Source organism: Octopus sinensis, linkage group LG4 (genome assembly GCF_006345805.1).
Source record: "Octopus sinensis linkage group LG4, ASM634580v1, whole genome shotgun sequence".
NCBI lineage: Eukaryota > Metazoa > Mollusca > Cephalopoda > Octopoda > Octopodidae > Octopus > Octopus sinensis.
Window position 1 is genome coordinate 11,237,185 of NC_043000.1, and position 24,562 is coordinate 11,261,746.

The 24,562-nt window shown below is 38.8% G+C and overlaps 1 protein-coding gene across 2 annotated transcripts in view; it reads left to right on the forward strand.

Annotated features, from left to right (window-relative positions):
- The first annotated feature begins 148 nt into the window (after positions 1 to 148).
- LOC115210235 (denticleless protein homolog) overlaps positions 149 to 24,562 on the forward strand; it is a 27,990-nt gene continuing 3,576 nt past the window's right edge. For both annotated transcript variants that reach the window (XR_004998622.1, XM_036501759.1), the window contains exons 1-14: positions 149 to 255; positions 2,759 to 2,847; positions 4,400 to 4,439; positions 5,083 to 5,178; positions 6,514 to 6,696; positions 9,055 to 9,120; positions 10,277 to 10,368; positions 11,659 to 11,735; positions 12,675 to 12,775; positions 12,922 to 13,026; positions 14,649 to 14,761; positions 17,787 to 17,876; positions 20,606 to 20,714; positions 23,112 to 23,839. Coding sequence is in view for 1 of the 2 variants with exons in the window: in XM_036501759.1 (XP_036357652.1) it covers positions 183 to 255; positions 2,759 to 2,847; positions 4,400 to 4,439; positions 5,083 to 5,178; positions 6,514 to 6,696; positions 9,055 to 9,120; positions 10,277 to 10,368; positions 11,659 to 11,735; positions 12,675 to 12,775; positions 12,922 to 13,026; positions 14,649 to 14,761; positions 17,787 to 17,876; positions 20,606 to 20,714; positions 23,112 to 23,839 (1,962 nt within the window). In the remaining variant the exon portion in view is untranslated. The remainder of the gene's footprint in view (positions 256 to 2,758; positions 2,848 to 4,399; positions 4,440 to 5,082; positions 5,179 to 6,513; positions 6,697 to 9,054; positions 9,121 to 10,276; positions 10,369 to 11,658; positions 11,736 to 12,674; positions 12,776 to 12,921; positions 13,027 to 14,648; positions 14,762 to 17,786; positions 17,877 to 20,605; positions 20,715 to 23,111; positions 23,840 to 24,562) is intronic.

A 24,562-nucleotide genomic window follows, 5' to 3' on the forward strand; every position in this document is an offset into this window, starting at 1 on the left:
AATTATTTTATTTGATATTTCTTTATATACATATTATATACACATACACATAAAAGATAATACATTTCATTCAACAATATGGTAAAGTTTAATAAAAATAACCCGTTGTTAATATCTTTCTCGAAAATTTGTGACGTCACAGCGCGCCGGGTTACTGGCGGTAAAATTCGGGTGTTTAATTCATGTTTGGTTGCGCGAGAAGATTCATTATGTTTTATTCTCTTGCAAATATTAATCTTGGATGGAGAAAGTCTAGTAAGTAAATGCATGCAATTTGAATATAGTTAAAGTTTACTAGGTTCACAGTGTGTTGTCGAAAGTTTTTTTTCTTTCTTCTTTTGAGATTTTTCTTATGAATTTTGTTTGAAACATTTTAACTTTGCATTATTACGATCATTCTTATTATGGAGCGGAATTCTGCTTGATGCATAGCATATAACCTCTCATAACTTTTATTTTTTGAAATTTTCAGAATTTTTTTTCCAATTTGTGATCTACCCACGAGACAATGCAAAAATCTTTTCTTTTTTTTTTTTAATTTTTCTAAAAAAATTTTTTTAGCCACCGTTTAAAAATACGGACAGGCCGTATTTCTTGCTTGAATTTCCAGCAACAGACCATTAAATGTGTTTATGGGCAGAAATATATTCATAAACAATACAGAGTGACAAACGAGGACAGTATGAGGTGGTCATGAGATGGACTAAAAATAATAGCTAAATACTCCTTAACTCACACAAAAGTGTTTTCTTTTTGTTTTTGCATAGTCGTATGATTTTCCGTATGTCTATCACAAATTTGCAAAAGTTTTTTGAAAATTCCAAAAAATAAAAAAAAAGTTAAAGGTTATATGCCATGCTAGCCAAAATGTCGTACTTCGAGCGGGCTTTTTATATGGAGGGATGTTGGACCTTCGGCTGATAATAAGATCATGTATTTGAATAACCTATAAAAAATGCAATAACATCAATAATTCTTTATTTGCATAAATAAAATTTATCAAACGAAAAATTTTGAATCTCGAGTAATTTGCCGATCAAAAACTTTTTTTATGTCGTTTCAATGAATAGAAATTTGTTGCAGAAGAGCAGCGACATTGCTACTATGGAATCTTTACCAAACCAGCATGAAGAATGCTTTACTGATTATGCATCTGTAAAAGTTAATAAAGTTTCAAAAGTGTTATTTTCACCGCTTGTCGAATTTCAGAGTAGGTTAACCTCTTTGAGACCACCCGGTGTTTTGGTGTGTGTAGCCAAAAAGACAAAATTTTTTTTTTTCTGTTGAAATTGATGGCTGCATGTAAAAACAAATGATTAAGTGCCTAAAACTATTAGTAATATATATATATATTTTCATATTATGAAAGCTTATAAACAAAATAGTACAATACATTCTATCTCGATAAGAGAACCTGAAACAACACAATACATGTAAAATAAATAAGATAATATAAATGTTTCTGTGCAAAAATAACAATATATGCCAAATAACATTTTGTGTTTGGGGAAACCTGGTCCATGAAAGCCTTTTTTACACTTCTGACACATGGTCCTGGATCTTTTTTTGTCCCCCAGGTATTCTCCTGTCACTACGAATACAACAACAGTCCTTTTTGTTTTGAGTGATGGTGACCACGCTTCTAGTCTCCTCTGGTCCATGTGGTCCTTAATCTAGGCTTCAACAACCAAGGCACAAAACCTTTATCGAGGCATGATATGTCTATCTCATGTATGCTCCTTGTAAAGTATACATGAGTTCAGCAGCATCTGGAGAGAACGTTGAAAATTACTTTTTTCCTGTATTTTAGGGTCCTCCTCTCGTCTACACAGCTGTACAGCATCATGTTACCCTGGTCTACCCCTTCTATGTACTTGTAAGCAAGTATAGAGAAGAGCTTGTCAACATCTGCAACTCTATGGGTTTTGGTCTCATCTTCTCAACACCACCTCTTAACCCCCCAGCTATCTCCTTGGTAGAGAGCTACTACACAGCATTCTTTTGGGACTTCTCATGGAATACTGTGGCCAAGATTTGTCACTGTCTGAAGTTTAAACTCTCACCTGGTTTTAACTGTACTTTTAGGCCTTTTGGAAGCTCCTTTATCTTTCTCCGAACCATTCCAGTTATGAGGGTACTGTTTTCAGTCAGTTCACTGACTAAGGGCACACTGGTAAAAAAAAAGTTGTCTTGCCTCTGTAGACAAAGAAACCTAGGAGGTAAGCCGAAACAGAGTCACTCAGCATCCAGATGTTGATGCCCCATTTGTGGTGATGCTTGTTGGGCAAATAGTGCATCAGCTGAATTCTGATTTTTGTCCCAATCAGACTTTCATCGACACATACTTCTTTGACCGGGATCTGGGAAGCCAGGAGGCTGCACCAGGCTCCAGTCTGATCTGACAGTGTTTCTACAGCTGGATGCCCTTCCTAATGCCAACCACTCCGTGAGTGTAGTGGGTGCTTTTTACGTACCACTGGCAAGGTGCCAGGCGAGGCTGGCAACGGCCAACCTTCTACAGACAGAACAGGATTGCAGGAGCACAAAGGAAATGTGAACAGTGCAAGTCCAAAGCCAATTCCTTGCTTTCAGTCCCAACTGGTCATCAGTGCCCAACCTGCAGCAGGGTCTTCCGAGCATGCATATGATAAATATATTGAGTTATGCATTGCTGTGGTTCTTATTTTTTGTCTCACTTTGATGCTTATCAATGATAAGTCATACATGTAACTCTTACCTCCTCTTTGTTGTATTGTAGCACTTTGCCCTGTACCTAAACTACCTCTTGTTAGTGTATTGAAAAATCTGAAATGTTCCCGGTTGGATGTTTATGGCCAAGATTCTCAGGTAATTTACATATTTGTTTTTTTAAATCTGGCATGAAATGCCATCAGTTTAATGACAGTTTCTATTTATTATAATTTAGATGACACCACACAATAAAATATTTCTCTCTATAGGCGCAGGAGTGGCTGTGTGGTAAGTAGCTTGCTTACCAACCACATGGTTTCAGGTTCATTCCCACTGCATGGCACGGCTGCAGTCAAATGGCTGAAACAAGTAAAAGAGTAAAGAGTATTCCTATCTGAAGGATTTAGATTGATTTCCTTGTACCAAATACTATTTGCTGTGTGTGTATACTCTCTCTCCCACAACCCACCAAATTTCTTGTGTTGTCAAGGTGCAGAGATAGCGATATAATTAAGAATGGGTATCTTTGCACCTTGACAACTGAATACCACAAGTTAGTATTTGGCTTGTGGGAGAGTGTATACACACATGGGTATGGGCATGCCTAAACAGTTAACCTGTTGGCTTTGCAACCATATGATTCCAGGTTTGATTCAGTTGTGTCCTGTCCTGGCCAATTCTTGAGTGATATTTGGTGTGTACGTGTGTGTATATATTATGTCAGTGTAGAGGCTGAACAAAACTACCTTGTAGCGTTTCAGTCAGCATGAAGTTTTCCTGCCTCCCTCTTTATGCCTATTTCTTTACTACCCACAAGGATAGATAAACGGATCAAGTCGATTACATCGACCCCAGTGCATAACTTGTGCTTAATTTATCGATCCTGAAAGGATGAAAGGCAAAGTCGACCTCGGTGGAATTTGAACTCAGAACGTAACGGCAGACAAAATACAGCTACGCATTTTGCCACCTTATGTCAAGGATGGCATTGCCTTCCTTTTCTAACACGATTAATTAAGTAAGCACCAGGGAAAATGCAATATGGTCAATATAATTGACCATATAGCCATTAAGCCATTAAAAGAGTATATGGATCCATCATCATTTGTCTGTCTTCCCTGCTGGCATGGATTAGATGGTTTGACAAGAGCTGGTAAGCTGGAGGTCTGTATATAGCTTTACTGTCTGCTTTGGTATGGTTTCTACAGTTGGATGCCCTTTCTAATGCCAGCCACTTAACAGATGCACTGAGGGGTAGGTGAATATTGAAGGAGGTGGCTCTGTGCCAGGTGATGAGAGCTTAAAGTGCAATAGAGGGACATAACCTTGTCTAGCTGTAGAGGAGATACATGGCTACCTTAGTTGTAGAGAATGACGGTGAACAATTGATAAGGCATACGTGCCAGTATAAGTGGTGTAGAACCAAGGATTGAATTAGATGAACGAGTGGATGATAAGTTTGTGAGATTGTAAAGGAGAGAGTAGAGGGAAGGGAGGGCTGTTAGGAAGATATGTTGTGAAGAGATTTGACTGGGACAAAGTTTGCAGGTAAGTCTGTGAGGGTGTGATTGGTGAGTGAGAGATAGAGGGGAGGGGGTTGTCAAGGGGCATCATCATAGACAACATGTATCATTAATATATAGTGTTTTATATTAGTATAATACAGAGTGTGTTAGATAATTTCTTGAAATTTCTTTTGTTGTTGCAGATTGCTGCTGTTCCTCCATTGGCCTGTAATTTCAGTAAAGGTATGGCATTTCGCATATGTTCTTAGCTATTGTGTGTGTGTATATATATATACTAGCAGTATCGCCCGGCGTTGCTCGGGTTTGTAAGGGAAATGACTATAAAGCATTTTTAGAGAGTTGTAGCCAAAAAAATGCATTAAAAATGGAAAAAATATGATGGTAAATTTTTTTTTTAAATCGTTGACTCATCGTAGACATTTTTAGAGAGTTACTTCCCTTTAAAAAATATGCATTAAAATGGGGGGAAATGATGGTAAATTATTTTTAAAATCGTAGACGCGCGCTAATACCCAGAAGGGCTCGATATGAATCACGACTATAAGATACCCGGTTTTGGTTAAACTGCACCGCAAAATGTGGGAGTAGTTAGGAATCTAAATCGGAGTAGACAGACACACAACCTTACTTTTATATATAAAGATATAACAGAAAAGAAAAAAGAGGCATATTTTAAAAGAAAAGGGTTTGGGAAATATCTTCGTAAATATAAGTTTTTCTCAAAAATGCTAAGAGTACTATTTCTGCGGTTCCCTTGAACTGGGTATGTCTTTGTGATTATGTATGTGCTTGAAAAGATTGGATTTGAAATTTGTCTAAAAAAATGTCCTTGTTTTAATCTATATCTTTTGTTTCTACCCATTAGTAAAAGCCACCCCTAACATTCTTGGTCTTTCGGATGAAAACGGTTGTGTTATTTTGTTTGACACAAATAAACATGGTGAACAAGCTGTCTTAAAGTGTAAGTATTTAATCAATATCTCGTTAAGTCATTAATATTTGGAACAAAGTTAAAGCAGATGCTTTTCTTTTAGTTAAAGGGATAAACTGGAAATAATTTTACCCTATCAAGGCACAGTTGCAGACAATACAGTGTAATACCTGCTAATACATGCTGGTGACATGTAAAAAGCACCAACCGATTGTGGCCATTTGTCAGCCTCCTCTGGCCCCTTTGCCAGTGGCACGTAAAAAGCACTCCACTAATCTCACGGAGTGGTTGGCGTTAGGAAGGGCATCAAGCCGTAGAAACACTGCCAGATCAGACTGGAGCCTGGCGCAGCCTCCTGGCTTCCCAGACCCCGGTCGAACCGTCCAACCCATGCTAGCATGGAAAACGGATGTTAAACGATGATGATGATGATGATGATGATGTTGTATCTTGTTAACCTTCTTAACTGTGAGTTAAATCTTCTCAAAGCCTGTAGCTGCTTGCAGCATGATCAAATGTCGACCACATGATCATTCTAACTGTAATTTTTCGGTCTTGACAAACTGATCCTTTCCCAAGCCACTGTTGCTGGAATGGCTTCTTCATTGTAAGCATTTAAACCTGTCGTATCCAGTCCAAATATTCTACTTGTTTTATGTCCAAACCAGCTAGACCTGGTTTTTCACACCTATCCTACTATATCAGTATAAATATGTGAGGGCGCGTGGCTTAGTGGTTAGGGCATTCGGCTCATGATCGTAAGGTTGTGAGTTCGATTCCCGGCGACGCGTTGTGTCCTTGAGCAAGACACTTTATTTCACGTTGCTCCAGTCCACTCAGCTGGCAAAAATGAGTTGTACTTGTATTTCAAAGGGTCAGCCTTGTCACTCTCTGTGTCACGCTGATTATCCCCGAGAACTACGTTAAGGGTACACGTGTCTGTGGAATGCTCAGCCATTTGCACGTTAATTTCACGAGCAAGCTGTTCCGTTGATCGTATCAGCTGGGACCCTCGTCGTCGTAACCGGCGGAGTCTTATTATTATTAGTATAAATATATACAATCATATCTTCAAAATCTCAGGCTTTAGAGGTCTATCAAAATAAAATAGTAATCAGAGGGTCCATATGTAAAAAAAAAAAAAAGTTGTTGTGAACCACTGGTTTAGAATGAAGCATTAAGTGATATATATCCTCCCACCTCTTATCTACCTTTCAGTATAGTATATTCACCCTTCAACACTAATTTTTTTTTTTTTTTTGTTAAAGCTAAAAGCGTTTTGGGTGTGAATGAAGAAATTTTAATTGCTCTAACTTTGATGGTCTGCATTATTAATTTAAATCTATTATCTTCTCTTTTTTCCAGATTGGTCAGCTCACAGTAATGCCATCTTTGATTTGGCTTGGATGGAAAATGAACACAAACTGCTTACTGCTTCTGGTGACCAGACTATCGTCTTATGGGATGCTCTCAGCCAGCAGAGAATACAGACATTTAAAGGACACAGTCGCAGTGTTAAATCTGTGTGTTTCAGTCCATCAAGCAATTGTAATTTGTTAAATTTTAAAATCTTTTAACGTAATACTATGTATACTCTTTTACTTGTTTCAGTCATTTGACTGCGGCCATGCTGGAGCACCGCCTTTAATCGAGCAACTCGACCCCGGGACTTATTCTTTTGTAAGCCCAGTACTTATTCGATTGGTCTCTTTTGCCTAACCGCTAAGTAATGGGGACATAAACACACCAGCATCGGTTGTCAAGCAATGCTAGGGGGACAAACACAGATACACAAACGCATATATATATACACGACGGGCTTCTTTCAGTTTCCGTCTACCAAATCCACTCACAAGGCTTTGGTCGGCCCGAGGCTATAGTAGAAGACACTTGCCTATGGTGCCATGCAGTGGGACTGAACCCAGAACCATGTGGTTGGTAAGCAAGCTACTTACCACACACCCACTCCTGCGCCTTATATATATAATCTCCAGGATGGTGGATTAGTGGAGATATTAAGAGTGTGGTTGAATGCTGTAATCTGTGCTGCGTGTTTGACTGTATTTATTTTTTTCTATCCTATATATGGTTTGGTCATTGAGCTGAGGCCATGCTGGGGCACTGCCTAAAAGTGTTTAGTCAAACAAATCAAGCCCATTACTTTTAAGCCTGGTTCTTATTCTATTAGTATATTGGTATCTTTTGCAAATGTTAAGTTAATGGAACACAAAAATAGAATACCATCAGTAGGGTACAAACATGGGGACATATTCTTATATATATACATATACACACATTGATGGTTATACGTCAAGATAACTCAAACTAATAGATATGCATTCTAAGTGCTCAAATAGGTGTGACACCAAAATTCCAGTTAGAACAGTGATTGAAGTTGTGGTTGTGTGATTGCCTTGTTCAAACATGGCTATAAGTGGCATCCCTTTGAGTCAGTAGGTATAGGTAAAAGTAGTGAGGAAATGCAAACGATTAGGCAATGCAGGACAAGGATATTTAATTTGATTTAATTCAGTCTAAAATTTAGCTGCATAATGAATGGTAAAGTTAGTCTCATTTTTATCATTCGTTAAGTAGCTAAATTTTAGATTGAATTAGATGAAATTAAATGTCCTTGGCCTGCATTGCCTAATTATTCGCCTTTCCTCACTACTTAAACCTATGTATATATATATATATATATATATGACAGGCTTTCACTCAGTTTCCATCTACCAAATCCACTCACAAAGCAATGGTTCATCAGGAGCTATAGTAGAAGATACTTGCTCGAAGTGCTGCACTGTGGGACTGAACCCAAAACTATGCAGTTGCAAGGCAAGCTTCTTAACCACAGAGCCATGCCTGTGCTTCTATATTTGAAATATATATTGATTTCACATTTTGGCACAAGGCCAGCAAGTTCAGGGAAATCAATGGTGAAGTTGTGTAATAAATGTGACAGACCTTTAACTGTTTCATTTTTCTAGTAAATTTAATTAGTTTATTCAATAGATGGTTACTGCCTTCTTGAGATTTTGATCATGATGTGATTGTTGCTATTTTTGAAATGACATTGTAGGGTAAGTGAGGGTGGCCAAATGTGGCTGGTTTGAACATAAAACTGGTAGAATATTTAGTCAGTTTAAATGTTAAAGGGTTAAACAATCAAATTCAGGACAGCTCGATTTATGGTCCATCGCTCATACACATTTAATGTTTATTAGGATCTTTACCTTTTGACCTACAGATTTAAAAAATAATTTTTTGTAACTAAACACTTTCAAACTTCGGACACTGGTAGAATGTGTCATATAAAACATCTTTTACTCTTAGCATTTTGAGAAAAATTTATATTTACAAAAGATATTTCACCATAAAGTTCTCATATTTCAGTAATTTCAGCCAATCAATGATGTGTATTCAGCTGAATAAAATTATTGCTGTTGTTTGTCAACAAGAACTTCCGGCAGTGTATATTTCGTTTGTCGCTGTTATTTATGACAACCCAACCCTAATCCTAAAACCTTAAAACCAGTACAAACGCACGAATGATGTCATAAATGATAGTGAAAAACGAAAAATACACCGCTGATAGTTGTTGTTGACAAACAATGGCAGTAATTTTACTCATCTGAATACATGTCATTGATTGGTTGAAATTACCGAAATACGAGAATTTTAAGGTGAAATATCTTCGTAAATATAAGTTTTTCTCAAAAATTCTAAGAGTAAAACTTGTTTTACATGACACATTCTACCAGTGTCCGAAGTTTGAAAGTGTTTAGTTACAAAAAATCATTTTTTAAATCTGTAGGTCAAAAGGTAAAGGTCCGTTTGTTATATTGATTTGAATGAAGTACTGTGTTGATGGTGACTAAATGTAATTACTTTTCCATTCCTCTCTAGTTGTTTTCTGTTCTGGTTCAAGAGATGGTCAAATTCTAATCTACGACACAAGAGTCAACTCCAGAGGTAATGTCACTATTATTGTCATCATCATAATTTAGCATCCATTTTCCATGCTAGCATGGGTAAGATGGTTTGATTGGGGCTGGTAAACCAGAGAGCTGCATAGGGCTCCAGTCTGTTTTGGCTTGGTTTCTATGACTAGATTCCCTTCCTGAGTCTTGTCACCAGCATGGGACATGTAACTTATAAATATTGATTCTGGTCCTCACATTGCTGAAAGATTTAAGATCCTTCCTTCATCCTTTACTTGTTTCAGTCATTAGACTGTGGCCATGCTGTGGCACTGCCTGAAACAATTTGTTTTAGTCAAATGAATTGACCCTAGTCTTTTACTCTTTTACTTGTTTCTGTCATTTGACTGGCCATGCTAGAAATAAACAGCATTGCTTGTATTATGATGCTCATTTGCAACCATAGCACAATGTCAAAACAAGGATACACACATATAACAGGCTTCTTCTAGTTTCCATCTACCAAATCCACTCACGAGATTTTGGTCATCCTGTAAAAGCTATAGTAAAAGACATTTGCCCAAGGTGCAGCACAGTGAGGCCTATCTCAAATCAAGGTGGTTAGAAAGCAAGCTTCTTAGCCATACATCTACTCCTGCACCTAATCACTAAGTGAATTTTCTTCACTCTTTACATTTACTGTAAATTGTCATTTCCCTCCTCAACACTTCTATGAAATTATGGTTGTTCAGGCATGCAAATAACTGTATGTTGTTCAAATTTTATACTCTTTTGCTTGTTTCAGTCATTTGACTGTGGCCATGCTGGAGCACTGCCTATAGTCGAGCAAATCGACCCCAGCACTTATTCTTTGTAAGTCTAGTACTTCTATCGGTCTCCTTTGCCGAACTACTAAGTTACAGAGACACAAACACACCAGCATCGGTTGTCAAGTGATGTTGGGGGGGACACACACACACACACAACATATATATATATATATATATCTTTCAGTTTCCGTCTACCAAATCCACTCACAAAGCTTTGGTCGGCCCGAGGCTATAGTAGAAGACACTTGCCCAAGGTGCCGCGCAGTGGGACTGAAACCGGAACCATGTGGTTGGTAAGCAAGCTACTTACCACTGCGCCAGTTGTTAATGAAAATTTCATTCATTGTATTTAGTGATATTTCTGCTTTTCTTCCTTAGATGGCTACATGAGAAGTGTGAGTACCATAAAGAATGCACATTCCACTGGACCTGCAATGCACTTGAAAAGGAACTACAGGAATAAAAACAATGTAAGAAAAGTTAATGTTAGACTTACCTTCGATTTATTGGTTTATTTATGTGTATCTTTTCGGAGATCAGTGCATTATTTTTCCCTGTTAACATAGATTATTTGGAGATTCATCATCATCATCATAGTTTAACGTATGCTTTCCATGGTAGCATAGGTTGGCCGATTTGACTGAGGACTGGTGAACCAGATGGCTGCACCAGGCTCCAATCTTCTTCTGGCAGAGTTTCTACAGCTGGATGCCCTTCTTTATGCTAACATATATATATATACGTGTGTGTGTTGTTGTTGAATGAATAAGAAATACATGTGGAAGATATGACTTTTTTTTTTTTTTTTTTTTTTACTGAAGCTTTGAGTTTGTCTTGTAACTTGAGTTTTATGCTTCTGCAATCTTCAGGGGGTCTTTCCCCCCCCCCTACCCCATTTTCAGCTACCAAATCCAACCACAAGATTTTGATTAGCCTATGGCTATAGTACAAGACACTTGCCCTGAAGTGTTATACTGTGTGGCTGGACTCAAAACCACATGGTTGGGAACCAGACTCTTCAGCTACATAGCTATGCCTACATCTGTTTCTCTAATAATAAGTGGCATGTCTCTGAAATTTATTTTAGTGTTACTATGGTTTTTCTTCACTATCATCATCGTTTAACGTCCTTTTTCCATGCTAGCATGGGTTGGAAAGTTCGAATGGGGTCTGGGAAGCCAGGAGGCTGCACCAGGCTCCAGTCTGATCTGGCAGTGTTTCTACAGCTGGATGCCCTTCCTAACACCAGCCACTCCGTTAGTGTAGTGGGTGCTTTTTACGTGCCACTGGCACGGGTGCCAGGGGAGGCTGGCAACGATCATGGTGCGTTTTACGTGCCACCAGCACATGAGTGTAGTGCGTGCTTTTTATGTGCCACCGGCACAGGTATCAAAACTACCATTTCCATTTTATTTTTATTTTATGTACTTGACTCAGTAGGTCTCCTCAAGCACAGCAGGCTGTCCTGCGATCCAAGGTACTTTGGATTGGCTGGGGTTGCTATGTGAAGCTGGTGCAGGAAACAGCCATGAACTCATATTATTTGTCGGGTCTTCGCAGTCAAAGCATATCTTCACAGGTCTTGGTCTTTCATCATTGTAATTTAATGATAAATCATCTACATCAGAGGCAAAGAGTGGTCCATGTTGTTAATGATAGCAGAATAATGTATCTTGTCTAGAGCATCAGCCTACACTTGTAAGAAAATCCAAACTCCTCGTGTACAGTTTGCCTACATAGTATTCCATTTTGTATTCCAGGATAACCGAGAAAAAAGTGTTACTGCTGTCCTCTACCAGACGGACAATCTCCTGGCCTCAGCTGGAGCTATTAATAGGTTAGTTCTTTACTTGTCGAGCTACCATAGCTGTTAGTGTCTTACAGATCTCTAGCAGCTATGGTATCACATTGTGTTGTGTAAGTACCATACCACATGTACACTGCTCCTATACTGTATGTTCAAAACCTCCACCATACATACATGTTCACCACCACTATTATAAAGACATACATGAAAATGCACGTATATACAGATACAAATGCAAATAGTTATACTAATACATACCTATTTGCTTACTACCCACAGAGGGGACAAACAAGGACAGACAAACGGATTAAGTCGATTACATCGACCCCAGTGCGTAACTGGAACTTAATTTATCGACCCCGAAAGGATGAAAGGCAAAGTTGACTTTGGCGGAATTTGAACTCAGGACGTAACGGCAGATGAAATACCGCTAAGCATCGGCCCGTCCCTGCGTGCTAACGCTTCTTCTGCAGCTCACCGCCTTTTGCGCTAAAACCACAAAAACTCTCTCTTTATTACCACGTTACTCGTTTCAATTTTCAGCAGGAGGACAAACACACACACACATACATATATATATGTATACATATATACAACAGGCTTCTTTCAGTTTCCGTCTACCAAATCCACTCACAAGGCATTGGTCGGGCCGGGGCTATAACAGAAGACACTTGCCCAAGATGCCACGCAGTGGGACTGAACCCGGAACCATGTGGTTGGTTAGCAAGCTACTTACCACACAGCCACTACTGTGCCTATACCTTCAAATCATATACGTTCACTGATACAAAAAAGTATAATGACAGCGCATGCCTGTGCAGTGACAAATGCTTACTATAACAAACACACACACAGATGCACAGCATATCATGAATACAAGGACACATAAAATATTGAATATAGTCACATTAAAATAAGCAGTCTGAGAGAGAGACTTTTTCTGATGATTTCTATCTTTTCTCTCTTCAGCACTGTTAAGATTTGGGACTTGCGAAAGTGCAGCAGTCAAAATCAAGACCCGGTACCTGCATATATGTTTATGTGCAGCAAAAATGCAATGAGAAACTTTGGTAAGTGAACAGTTCTTTGTACTTACAACTCTTGTACAAACTCTTGCATATGAATATAATGTTTGGTAAAACTTGATTTATTATTATTTAAAAACAAGATTGTTTCTATTTTATTAACTTCTTTATCTCTATCTAATCTTTTTTAGGGATCACCAGCCTTGCATTTGATCCCAGTCTTAGTCGTTTGTTTGCAACATGTAAAGATCACTCAGTCTACCTCTACAATTCTGCTACATATGCTCGTGAACCCAGTAAGTAAACCATTTTATAATTCTATCTGGCTGTCATTCACCATTTAGTTGGTTTTTTTTACTTGTTTCAGTCATTTGACTGCGACCATGCTGGAGCACCGCCTTTAGTCGAGCAAATCGACCCCAGGACTTATTCTTTGTAAGCCCGGTACTTATTCTATCGGTCTCTTTTGCCGAACCGCTATGTGACGGGGACGTAAACACACCAACATCAGTTGTCAAGCAATGCTAGGGAGGCAAACACATACATACACACACATATATTTACATATATACGACAGGCTTCTTTGAGTTTCCGTCTACCAAATCCACTCACAAGGCATTGGTCGGCCCGGGGCTATAGCAGAAGACACTTGCCCAAGATGCCACGCAGTGGGACTGAACCCGGAACCATGTGGTTGGTAAGCAAACTACTTACCACACAGCCACTCCTACGCCTATTTTATTTTTGTTTTCTTACAATATCTGCTGTATAGTGTTGTTTAACCTCAGGTTACCCTGTTTCCTTTCTGTGTGAAGGTGCATGGCTCAGTGGTTAGAGCGTCGAGCTTATGATCATGAGGTTGTGAGTTCAATTCCCGGACCAGGCTGCATGTTGTTCTTGAGCAAGACTCTTTATTTCACGTTCTCCTGTTAACTCAGCTATAAAAAGATTTGTGACATCACTTTTTCCAAGCTGTATCGGCCTTTCCCTCGGATAACATCAATGGTGTGGAGAGGGGAGGCTAGTATGCATGGGCAACTGCTGGCCTTCCACAAGCAACCTTACCTGGACTTGTGCCTCGGAGGGTAACTTTCTAGGTGCAATCCCATGGTCAGTCATGACTGAAGAGGAGTCTTCGCCCTGTTTTTCTGTATATAGACACAAGCATGGCTGTATGGTTAAGAAGCTCACTTTGCATCTAAATGGTTTGGGGTTCTGTCCCAGTACAGGGCACCTTGGGCAAGTGTCTTGTATTATAGCCTGGGTCAACCAATTCTTTGTAAGTGATTTATAAAAAAAGCACTCACTTTCACTCTGTAGGGTGGTTGTTATAGGAAGGAATTAGCGACCCATGCCAGCATGGAAAGCGTACGTTAAACGATGATGATTATGATCCAGCCATAAAACCCATGCCAGAATGGAAAGCAGACATTAAGTGATGGTGATGATAATATATATATATATATTTATTTCAATTTTTGGTACAAGGCCAGCAATTCCTGTGAAAGGATTAAGTCAATTACATCAACTCCTAAAGGATGAAAAGCAAAGTTGACATTGGCAAATTTGAACTCTGGACATGAAAATAGGTGAAATATTGCTAAATATTTTGTCAGGTGTGCTAACAATTCTGTCAGCTTGCCACCCTTATAAATTTATACACATTGAAATCATGTCCTATAAGCTACGAATGTTTATAATTCCCTCAAGCCCCTCTGGTATACACAGTACACAGTGTAATCCATGTTTATGATTCCCTCTAGCTCCCCATGTTGTATACATTTAGCCTTTCTGTTATAGTTTGATTGTATTCTCCACATAATCAATTTATAATGTCTTCAGTAAACTTAGCTAAGTGTTTAAGATGTGATCCGTTCTGATATCTTTGGTAATTCCAGTTCAATGTTTTATTTTGTAGTCCGCACATACAGAGGATACCAAAATACTTCATTTTACATCAAAGCTGCTGTAAGTCCATGTGGCAGGTTCTTTGTTAGTGGATCAAATGATGATAATGCCTATATATGGGAGGTTTGTATTGTTCTTTGTCTTTTGTTGTTCTTTTCTTTACTGAGCAAGCCCATAGCCATCAGGTGTTGAAGTGTAGATAGAGAAGAGAGGAGGAATAATAATTAGCTATAGTAAACCATAGATTGGGAAGTATATGCTTGGGGTAGTTATCTTATCATAATGGGCCCATGGTGTTAAAGATGCAATAATACCCCAGTGCGTAGCCCTATAGCTATGTAATTAGGGTGCTGGACTGCTAACTACATTGTCATGAGTTCAAACCTAACTAAGCATAAAATAGATTCAACTCTGTTTTATGATGGAGTGATTAGTGGTAGAAATGAGTATGATAAGCATTGTTTCGATATATTCTTAAGTCTACGCCATAAAATAGATCCCACTCTCTGTTTCATTGTGGACATCGACTCCAGCTCAGGAGCAATTTTTTTTACAGGCTGTGCAAGATGACATTGTGTGTGCCAGCTCTGAGACGGCACTCACACCTAAGTTTACGGACATAGATCATGCAGGCTTGACCACCAGGTTTGAATGTCCTCGTGGGTTAAAGAAAAAGAGTAAAGTGACAAATTGATTTGTTTGATTGTCTGGCTTAACAGGTTGCTTTTTTTACTCTCCTTTACTTGTATCAGTCATTTGACTGTGGCCATCCTGGAGCACTACCTTTTTAGTCGAGCAAATCGACCCCAGGGCTTATTCTTTGTAAGCCTAGTACTTATTCTATCGGTCTCTTTTGCCAAATCGCTAAGTTACGGGGACGTAAGCACACCAGCATCGGTTGTCAAGCAATGTTGGGGGGACAAACATATACGTATATACGACAGGCTTCTTTCAGTTTCTGTCTACCAAATCCACTCACAAGGTTTTGGTCAGCCCAAGGCTATAGTAGAAGACACTTACCCAAGGTGCCATGCAGTGGGACTGAACCCGGAACCATGTGGTTCGTAAGCAAGCTACATACCACACAGCCAGATCCATATTGTGATTTGTCTGACATATGGTGAGGATAAGAAATGTTAAAAGCCTAGCACAGAAGTTGAGTGTATATGCTGTTGTGCCACAATAAGAGGCCAGCATTTAAAGTCATAGATCAGAACATTCTATTGTAGCAATAATAGGCATAGTTTTAGCTCACGTGACAGTTGTGGTGCTTTCTAAATTTTCCATTGCTTGTCGGATGCTGACCATGTTATCACTTTACAGGTGTTAACATCTGTGCTGGTATAACAATTATGAGAGCCCAGGTAGCAGAAATGGGCAACCGACTCAATGGTCTTCAAGTGGTTTATTGAGAGACCAGCTTCAGTGGCAGCTGATTCCAGATTTGCGAGGTGGATTAAGTGTTTGTGTTTGTATATGTGATGAGTATGATGTCATCTGCTAAGTTGAAATCAGTGAAGACCAGTGCTGGATGACAAGCCCTGGCAGGGACAGAGCATTATGCCTAATCCAGATAGCAAGCTGTAGTAGATAGTCCAAGACTGTAAAGAAAAGGAGCTAAGGAGAATTCCTTTGTCGACTGCGAATGTGTTGTCTCCATCATGAGTGCATATAAAGCTTTTGCAGTCTGCCTAGACAGAGCAGGTAGCATTTACAACTTCATTTGGTATGCCATAGACAGAATGAATCAGAAGTATTCACTTAAAGGTGGACAGTCAAAAAGCTTTGGTGAAATCTGCAAAGACTTATCTTTCATTGCCAAGATGGTTTCAACAAGTCAGTGAAGAGTTCAAATAGGTTCAAGAGTAGAGTGGCCTTTGCAAAAGCCATTTTGGTTTGATCTGAGTATGCCAGTCAAGTAAATTGGATGGGAAAAGCATAGCTTAGTGTATGGTTAATGTGCACAATACAGTGATAGTAATAAGACATTGAATTATGATCTTATGGTCTGTAATCTGACGCCTTAATTCAGAGCTGGTGTGTTTCCACTAAAACCATCTCATCCAGAGATAATGAATGTGAAATAGCAGAAGATATCTTTTTTTTTTCTTACATGTAGTTGTCTTCATTAATTTTGCATCATTACTATGCTGATGTACCTTCATACTGTGCCATCTCTTTTGTGGTTTGCAGTGTCTTTAGTTGGACACTGTGCAAGTAACTCTTGCCATATACCAAAAATATCTAATGTTGCTGGACATGTTTGGGGAAATATTCACTTTCATGTAAGAGTTGGAGGAGAATAAACGATTGCTGATATATTTTTGCAGTTAAAGACAATTAGCGTTACAGAAATGGTTGTTTGCCCTCAACAGGTTATCTACAACAAACGACTGATGACTTTGGATTTATATGAAAAGAAACATTTTCGAACTCTTTGCTGTTTTATGTTTTAGAGTTTCCAAGGTTGAACAGTTCAAAAGGAGCTGGTGAGCCAGAGTACTTTGCCAAGCTCCAATGTGTGCTTTGACATAGTTTCTATGGCTGGATACCCTTCCTAATGCCAACCACTCTCCAAAGAATACTAGGTGCTTTTTATGTAGCACTGGCGCTAGTTCCTCATAAAACAGGACTCCCTTAACTGAGTGAGATGGGTGTAGTATTGAGGGAGGTGGCTTTCTGTCAGGTAATGAGGTTAAAGTATGAGATAGGGACAGAAACAGATGCCTTACAGTAGAGGAGATATATGGCTCCCCCAATTAAAAAAGAGAGGTGGCAGTGAAAATGTGTCAGGAGAGACCTTCAAGTTACAGGAAAGTAAATATGAATGATATAGAAAATTTTCTATATCATATAAATGTTATAAAAAATCGACTTAATCCGTTTGTTTGTCCCCTCTGTGTGTAGCCCCTGTAGGCAGTAAAGAAATGAGAAAATTGTACAGGGTGAGTGGATAGTTAAGTAAGTTTGCAAGAGTGTGAAAGGAGAATGGCAGATGGATGGAGATAGAGGAGAATGTAGTGAATGGTGAACATGGGTGTCCTTCCTCTATTATTCATCACTTTTTCCACTGGTTTCATGTATTGGGCTGTAGCCATGCAAGACCCTGTTATTATTAATATATTAAAAGCCTCTTTTTAATGTCTAGGTCGAGGGTTCTGAATATCCATGCATCACTCTTGCTGGTCATACTGCAGAAGTGACAGCCGTTGCCTGGTCCCAACATGATTTTGGCAAGGTAAGTATCTTTGGAAACGTTCTTGTGACTTGTGTACAACTAGAAAACCAGGTTGTACTTCTTGTGTTTGACTCAAGATGGTGAGTTGTAAAATATTAACTTCAGAATATACCTTAGCCCTTTTGATACCAATATACCCTTATTATGTCTGTGTGTGTGTGTCCTTTATACAAATCCACAATTTTTCAGTTAGGGGCTCGCACTTTCTATGGTCATTATAAACCGTTCAAGGGTGGTCGTGCTCTGCACATTTACATTTCCCCAGTCACCCCGCAAAGCCATTTAAAAAATCAATAGAAGTGATTTTTGGTGAATTTTCTATCCAAAACCCAATCAAAATGCCTGAAACTTGATACGCCAATTGAATGCCAGCTAGCTGTATGTGATTGGTCGGAGATTTGGACAGTACTCGCGTGTATGTGCGTTGCCGGGTCATAGTGCTAGTCTATAATACAACTTATTCTAGAGTGATCTAAATTTCACGTTAATTTATGTTCCAAACACCAGATTATTAATAATGACAAGGTTATTTTACTGAATTCTTTGTAATTTTCAAAATTATTTGAAACAAACCAATGTGTTTCAATGGAAATATGGTAACAAAAGGGTTAAGGAATGTCTGGATTTTTCAGATCTGTGAACACAAAAAGAAAAACAGAAAACAATAATATTACTTTATTGACCATGAGATTGTAAGTTCAAATCTTGCTATAACCATTGTGTTGCTTCTTTAGACTTGATAGGCTGCCTCAGCTTGTACCTTTGGAGAAGGCGCATTGCTTGTTGTAGACTGTGCATTTAGACAAGGTACATTACATCTCTCTGTACTACTAGGCAAAGTGCATTACAATGCTAAGCTTTCTCCAAACTCATAACTAAACAGTTTTCCCTGCTTGTGGAAATACATCGCAGCTTGACTTTAGCCATAAACAAAGAGAAAAAAGATCTGGTCTTTAGGTTCTATTATACCCACAGTTATTAATGAATGTCTCTTATCCTTTTTAATCTTCATCTCCAACCATGTAATGGTAGCTACAACATTTATCCATCTCTTCAATATATACACGTGACTCATGTTTGTGTGTGATATACAGAATTCAAAGGGTAGATTGTCGCTGTTTTATATTTTAAATTTTGCGCAGTTTGTTTTTGATTTTGTCAACTACACAGTATAGTAAGGTCCGTTGTGCACTGTCTGTGAGAAAAACAGCACCATGATGCAATTCACTCTGCCGTAGATTTGGAAATGACATGCTGTACTGCTTGGCATTCATACTGGAAGTTCCAGTTCGAACATTTCAGTGTTAGGGCATCAATCTGAGGACAGTGCATGTACTGAGAATGATAAAAATCAAACATCCAGTTAACATCATGGTGTTTGGAGTGATCACTAGTGATGGCTATATTATGCCTCCATTCATCTTCCCACATGGCCTCAGACTCAATACAGAACCCTATGTCAGGTGTCTCAAGCCACTGGCGATTTTATTGAATAAATTTACTCTTTAGTATTTCAAGATATTTTAATGTAATTTTGGTAAATATATCTGTTAAAATGGGATGTCAGTGTTATTTTCATTTTTGCAAAATTTAACAGTCAATATATTCACTACACCCTGTATGTATGTATGTAGTATATATATATATATATATATATATATGTGTGTGTGTGTGTGCACGCGCTTCTATATGTATGTGGCTATACATATATGAAAATAACTAGGTAAATGTATCTGGTTGTATGTGCATGTATCATGCAGGTGTGTATATTTTGGTTTGTATGTACATGATTGTATGCTTTTCCCCTCAAGGTTGTATTTCAAATCTGTTGATGCTCCTAAATTTCCTCCTCACTTCAAACATTTCCTCTTCTAAATAACAACTATTTCACCTTTTAGTGCTCTCTCTCTCATTTTCTTATTCTTCAAGGTTTTAATAAATTTCTTTCTTACTCTCACTACTCCCAGTCTATTTATCCAGCCACACGAACATTGCATTTTCCTATGAAGAGGACTTCTGCTCAAAGTGCTAAATTTCTTTTCCCTTAGACAAAATACATGGCTTATCTCAGTCTGTACTTCTAGACAAGGAAAATTTCTTGTCCATATCATCATCGTTTAACGTCCGTTTTCCGCGCTAGCACGTGTTGGACGGTTCGACCGGGGTCTGGGAAGCCAGGGGCTGCACCAGGCTCCAGTCTGATCTGGCAGAGTTTCTACAGCTGGATGCCCTTCCTAACGCCAACCACTCCACGATGGTAAACCACATCTCAATGAAGGTCATTCAAATGATTGACTATAATTCATTATTCAACATGCTACTACCACTGACTCACAGATGCACTGTTTTTATTCTCTAATTCTACCATTACTAATTAAAATGGCTTCTATTGCTCTGAACTATCTTGATACTCTCTCTTCTTGTCATCTTAACTGTGTCTCAACTTCTAACCCCTGCACTAAACTTCTCACGGTATTTCTTACCAGGGCTGAAATCCTCTGGAATGTTCTTCCCAACATGTTTTCCTCCAAATATTCACTTGCAAATAAATGCTTCAACTACTATTGGCCACATCATCCTCACAAATGTGAGATGACCCACAAAGGTCTTGGGCATCACGCCTGCTTCTGGCTAGCTTATATTGATACACTAGTTCCGTTTTAGTTAGTCACTTGCTATTAGGTGAATATAACTTTTGTTTTACATTGCTTTATATGTCTTATTCTCAGATTGCTACTCTTTCCGATGATAACACAATGAGGATGTGGCGTTTGAATTGTCGGTCTCTTCCTGCAGACATTCTGGATACGAGTGGATCAGCAATGGAGTATATTCATGGTGAGTGTTTAAAGTCTTCACTTTATGTTTAAGTATTTGTGTTTTAGGGTTATCATTCAGTGTCTAATTTTACAACACAATTATTTCATCATTATCATTTAATGGCTGTTTTTCATGCTGGCATGGGTTGGATGGTTTGACCAGATCTGGCAAGCCAGAGAGCTGCACCAGGTTCCAGTTTGATTTAACATGGTTTCTATGGCTTGATGCCCTTCCTAACGCCAACCACTTTACAGTGTGTGCTAGGTGCTTTTAATGTGGCACCAACATGAGCACTTTTTGCATGTCATCAGCACAAGACTTTTGCAGGCCAATTCTCTTCACCAAGGAGAGTAGCCTTAACACTTCTGCGTGGAATATGGGTCTTCTTGAGTACAGTAAGGCACCAAGTATCTTGTGGTGAGTTGGCAGAATTGTTAGCATGCCGGGTGAAATGCTTAGCGGTATTTCATCCGATTTTACGTTCTGAGTTCAACTTTGCCTTTCATCCTTTCGGGGTCGATTAAATAAGTACCAGTTACGCACTGGGGTCGATATAATCGACTTAATCTGTTTGTTTGTCCTCTGTGTTTAGCCCCTTGTGGGTAGTAAAGAAATAGGTATCTCGGTCCTTTATCATCTCATCCAAAGGCTCAGCATTCTGAGGTTGCCCTTCAGTACTTCATCTCATGTCTTTTGGGGTCTCCCTCTTCAGCATGTTCCACCTACTTTGAGAGCTCGGCACTTCTTTCTGGAGCTGTCCGAACCCATCTGTGTCACATGTCCGAACCAGTGCAGTATTCTCTTAATACACTGTTGAATATGTACACTCACATTACACATCCAGTGGAGCATACTAGCCTCGTTCCTCTATATTTAAATATTGACAGAGGTGTGGGTGTGTTGTTGAAAAGCTTGCTTCCCAACCATGTGGTCTTGGGTTCACTCCCACTTTGCAGCTGCCTGAACAAATATCTTTTACTTTAGCCCCAGGCCCACCAAAGCCTCATGGGTTTGGTAGAAGGAAACTGAAAGAAGCCTGTTTGTGTGCACATGTGTATATATCTGTATGTATGACCTTTATGTTTGAAATGTGTTTGTCCTCTTGACAACTGGTGTCGGTTTGTTTGCATCATTTTTTTTTCTTTTTTTCACTTGTCCCAATAACAGGGCTGGGGCCATGCTGGAAGCATTGCCATTACAATAGCTGTACTTTGCCAATAGGGACTGACATATGTGGTAAATGAATTATTCGCTATGTTAGGCTACAGATCCTGTACTGCAACATTATATCCTCACATTCTACATTAGTATGACTAATAAGTCATTAGTATGATGTAGCTACCTTCATCCTTCATTTCCAGGTATTGAGAAATGAGAAGGACAAACACCTAGCTTGCTCTGCACTTAACAGACAAATTAGGTAACATCAACAGAAAAAAGAAACATTCTTTCCATCCTAGCATATAAAATACGAAGGTGTGTATTCTAGTGATAAGAGTGTTGCACTCATGATTACAGGATCATGGTTTCATTTTCCAGACTATGTAGTACATTGTGTTCTTGAACAAAACACTTCATTTTCTCTTGCTCCAGCCTACTCATCTGCAAATGAGTAACTCTGCAGCAGAATTGGTACCTAGTTCTAGAAGAATGTTGTGATGTCAGTCACTTATATCATAGAAAGTTGGTCACCAGTCTTACAATCTTAGGACTCAAAACAGTAATATCCAGCACTTGATGTTGATTATATAAAACTGTTTAATGTGTGAGAGTGTGTGTATACATAGGTTTGGTTAATTAACAGGATTCCTATTTTAGAAAATCAATCCTGTTTTCAAGTAAGACTGTCCAACATCGATAAGATAACTAGTACATACCACTTTAGCATGTGGTATACTTAGCTATTTACACTAAAGCTAATTCTAATGCTAAACCTTAATCCTAATCCTAATGCCAGTTCTTATTTCTTTATTGCCCTCAAGGGGCTAAACACAGAGGGGACAAAGGGATTAAGTCGATTACATCGACCCCAGTGCGTAACTGGTACTTAATTTATCGACCCCGAAAGGATGAAAGGCAAAGTCAACCTCGGCGGAATTTGAACTCAGAATGTAACAGCAGACAAAATACTGCTAAGCATTTCGCCTGGCGTGCTAACGATTCTGCCAGCTCACCGCCTTATAAGGAAACCAATTCTAACTCAGATTAGGTCATATCACAGTGTAGACTTAAGATACTGTGGGTAAACCACATAATCTTAATGCTAAACTTTAACCCTAACTCACATAAGTTCATTTCACAGTGTAGACTGTGGATATACAGCAAATTACATGCTATGATAGCATCTATTAGTGTTTCCTGAATAAAATCTCTCAACAGTCAATATTTCAAAATTTCACTTTGTTTCTTTTTCAGAAATTGCTCCATCGTCACCATCAGTCTCTGGTTGTGAAAGTAGCCAAAGTTTGACTCCATATAGTGACAGTACACCACCTTTTGTTGGTTTAAAAGTAAGAACTACACCAGTTAGTTCACCATCCACCTTGTCCATTAAAGACTGGCTGAAAAAGCCTGTCAGTGATTGGACTTCGGTGAATTCTCCGGAAAATAGCCAGATTGAAATGTGTAACTTGATAGATGAAGAGCAGGACAACCATCTGATAGAAAATTCTTCTCCATGTAGCAGTCAACTTGAGAAAAGAAAAAATACTGCTAAGCGGAAACTGGAGAGTTCCTATACTGCTCCTACGTGTCAAAGTCCAACTAAACAAAGAAACATTCTCCGCACGCCCAACTGGGAAAATCCTAATCAGCAAGAAAATTTTAACAGATCGAATCTCGTGTTAAAATCTCCCGAGAAAAGTTCCTCATCTAGTAAATGTCTGTTCCCAGCCAGCAAACAAATCAAAGATCAGTTGGTAGATATGGAAAATACCCCAACAAATACAGAAATTTCCTTTTGTGAAAGAACTCGATCAGAGAAAGATTCCAGTGATTCTAAACCTTTAACCAGTTCTCCTGGTTATTCAGTTTTTGATGTTCTCAGATCTTCAGGCCATTCACCATTACATTCTCATTCTAGTAAAAGAACACCAAAATCAGCCAGAAGTAACCGGAAGCCTTTACAAAAAGGATCTCCAGAGGTAAAGATTTAATTTATTTTTACTTGTTTGGTAATATAAGGTTGTCCCAAAAGTTTGTAGAAAGTCTTGGAAAATAATGGTCTTTATTTTGAGGAATGATTTTTGTTGTTTTTGTTAGTACTTGGCGAGTAAAAATTCAATTTTCGCAAGTGTTTACGAACTTTTGGGACAACCTAATATTAATTACATAATCATTTTCAGTATCAAATAAATTTAGCATATTTATCATCATTATTCATGATGTGGGTAAACAAACATATATCTTTGAGAAATAAATAGTGCAACAAAAGTAGTATTTTGCCAAAGAGTAAAATACTCACCATTTAAAAATGAATGTTGTGTTAAAACACACATACTACAATATTTATCAAGAGAGAGGCGCAGGAGTGGCTGTGTGGTAGGTAGCTTGCTAACCAACCACATGGTTCCGGGTTCAGTCCCACTGCGTGGCATCTTGGGCAAGTGTCTTCTGCTATAGCCCCGGGCCGACCAATGCCTTGTGAGTGGATTTGGTAGACGGAAACTGAAAGAAGCCTGTCGTATATATATATATAAGTGTTTGTGTGTCTGTGTTTGTCCCCCTAGCATTGCTTGACAACCGATGCTGGTGTGTTTACGTCCCCGTCACTTAGCGGTTGAGCAAAAGAGACCGATAGAATAAGTACTGGGCTTACTAAGAATAAGTCCCGGGGTCGATTTGCTCGACTAAAGGCGGTGCTCCAG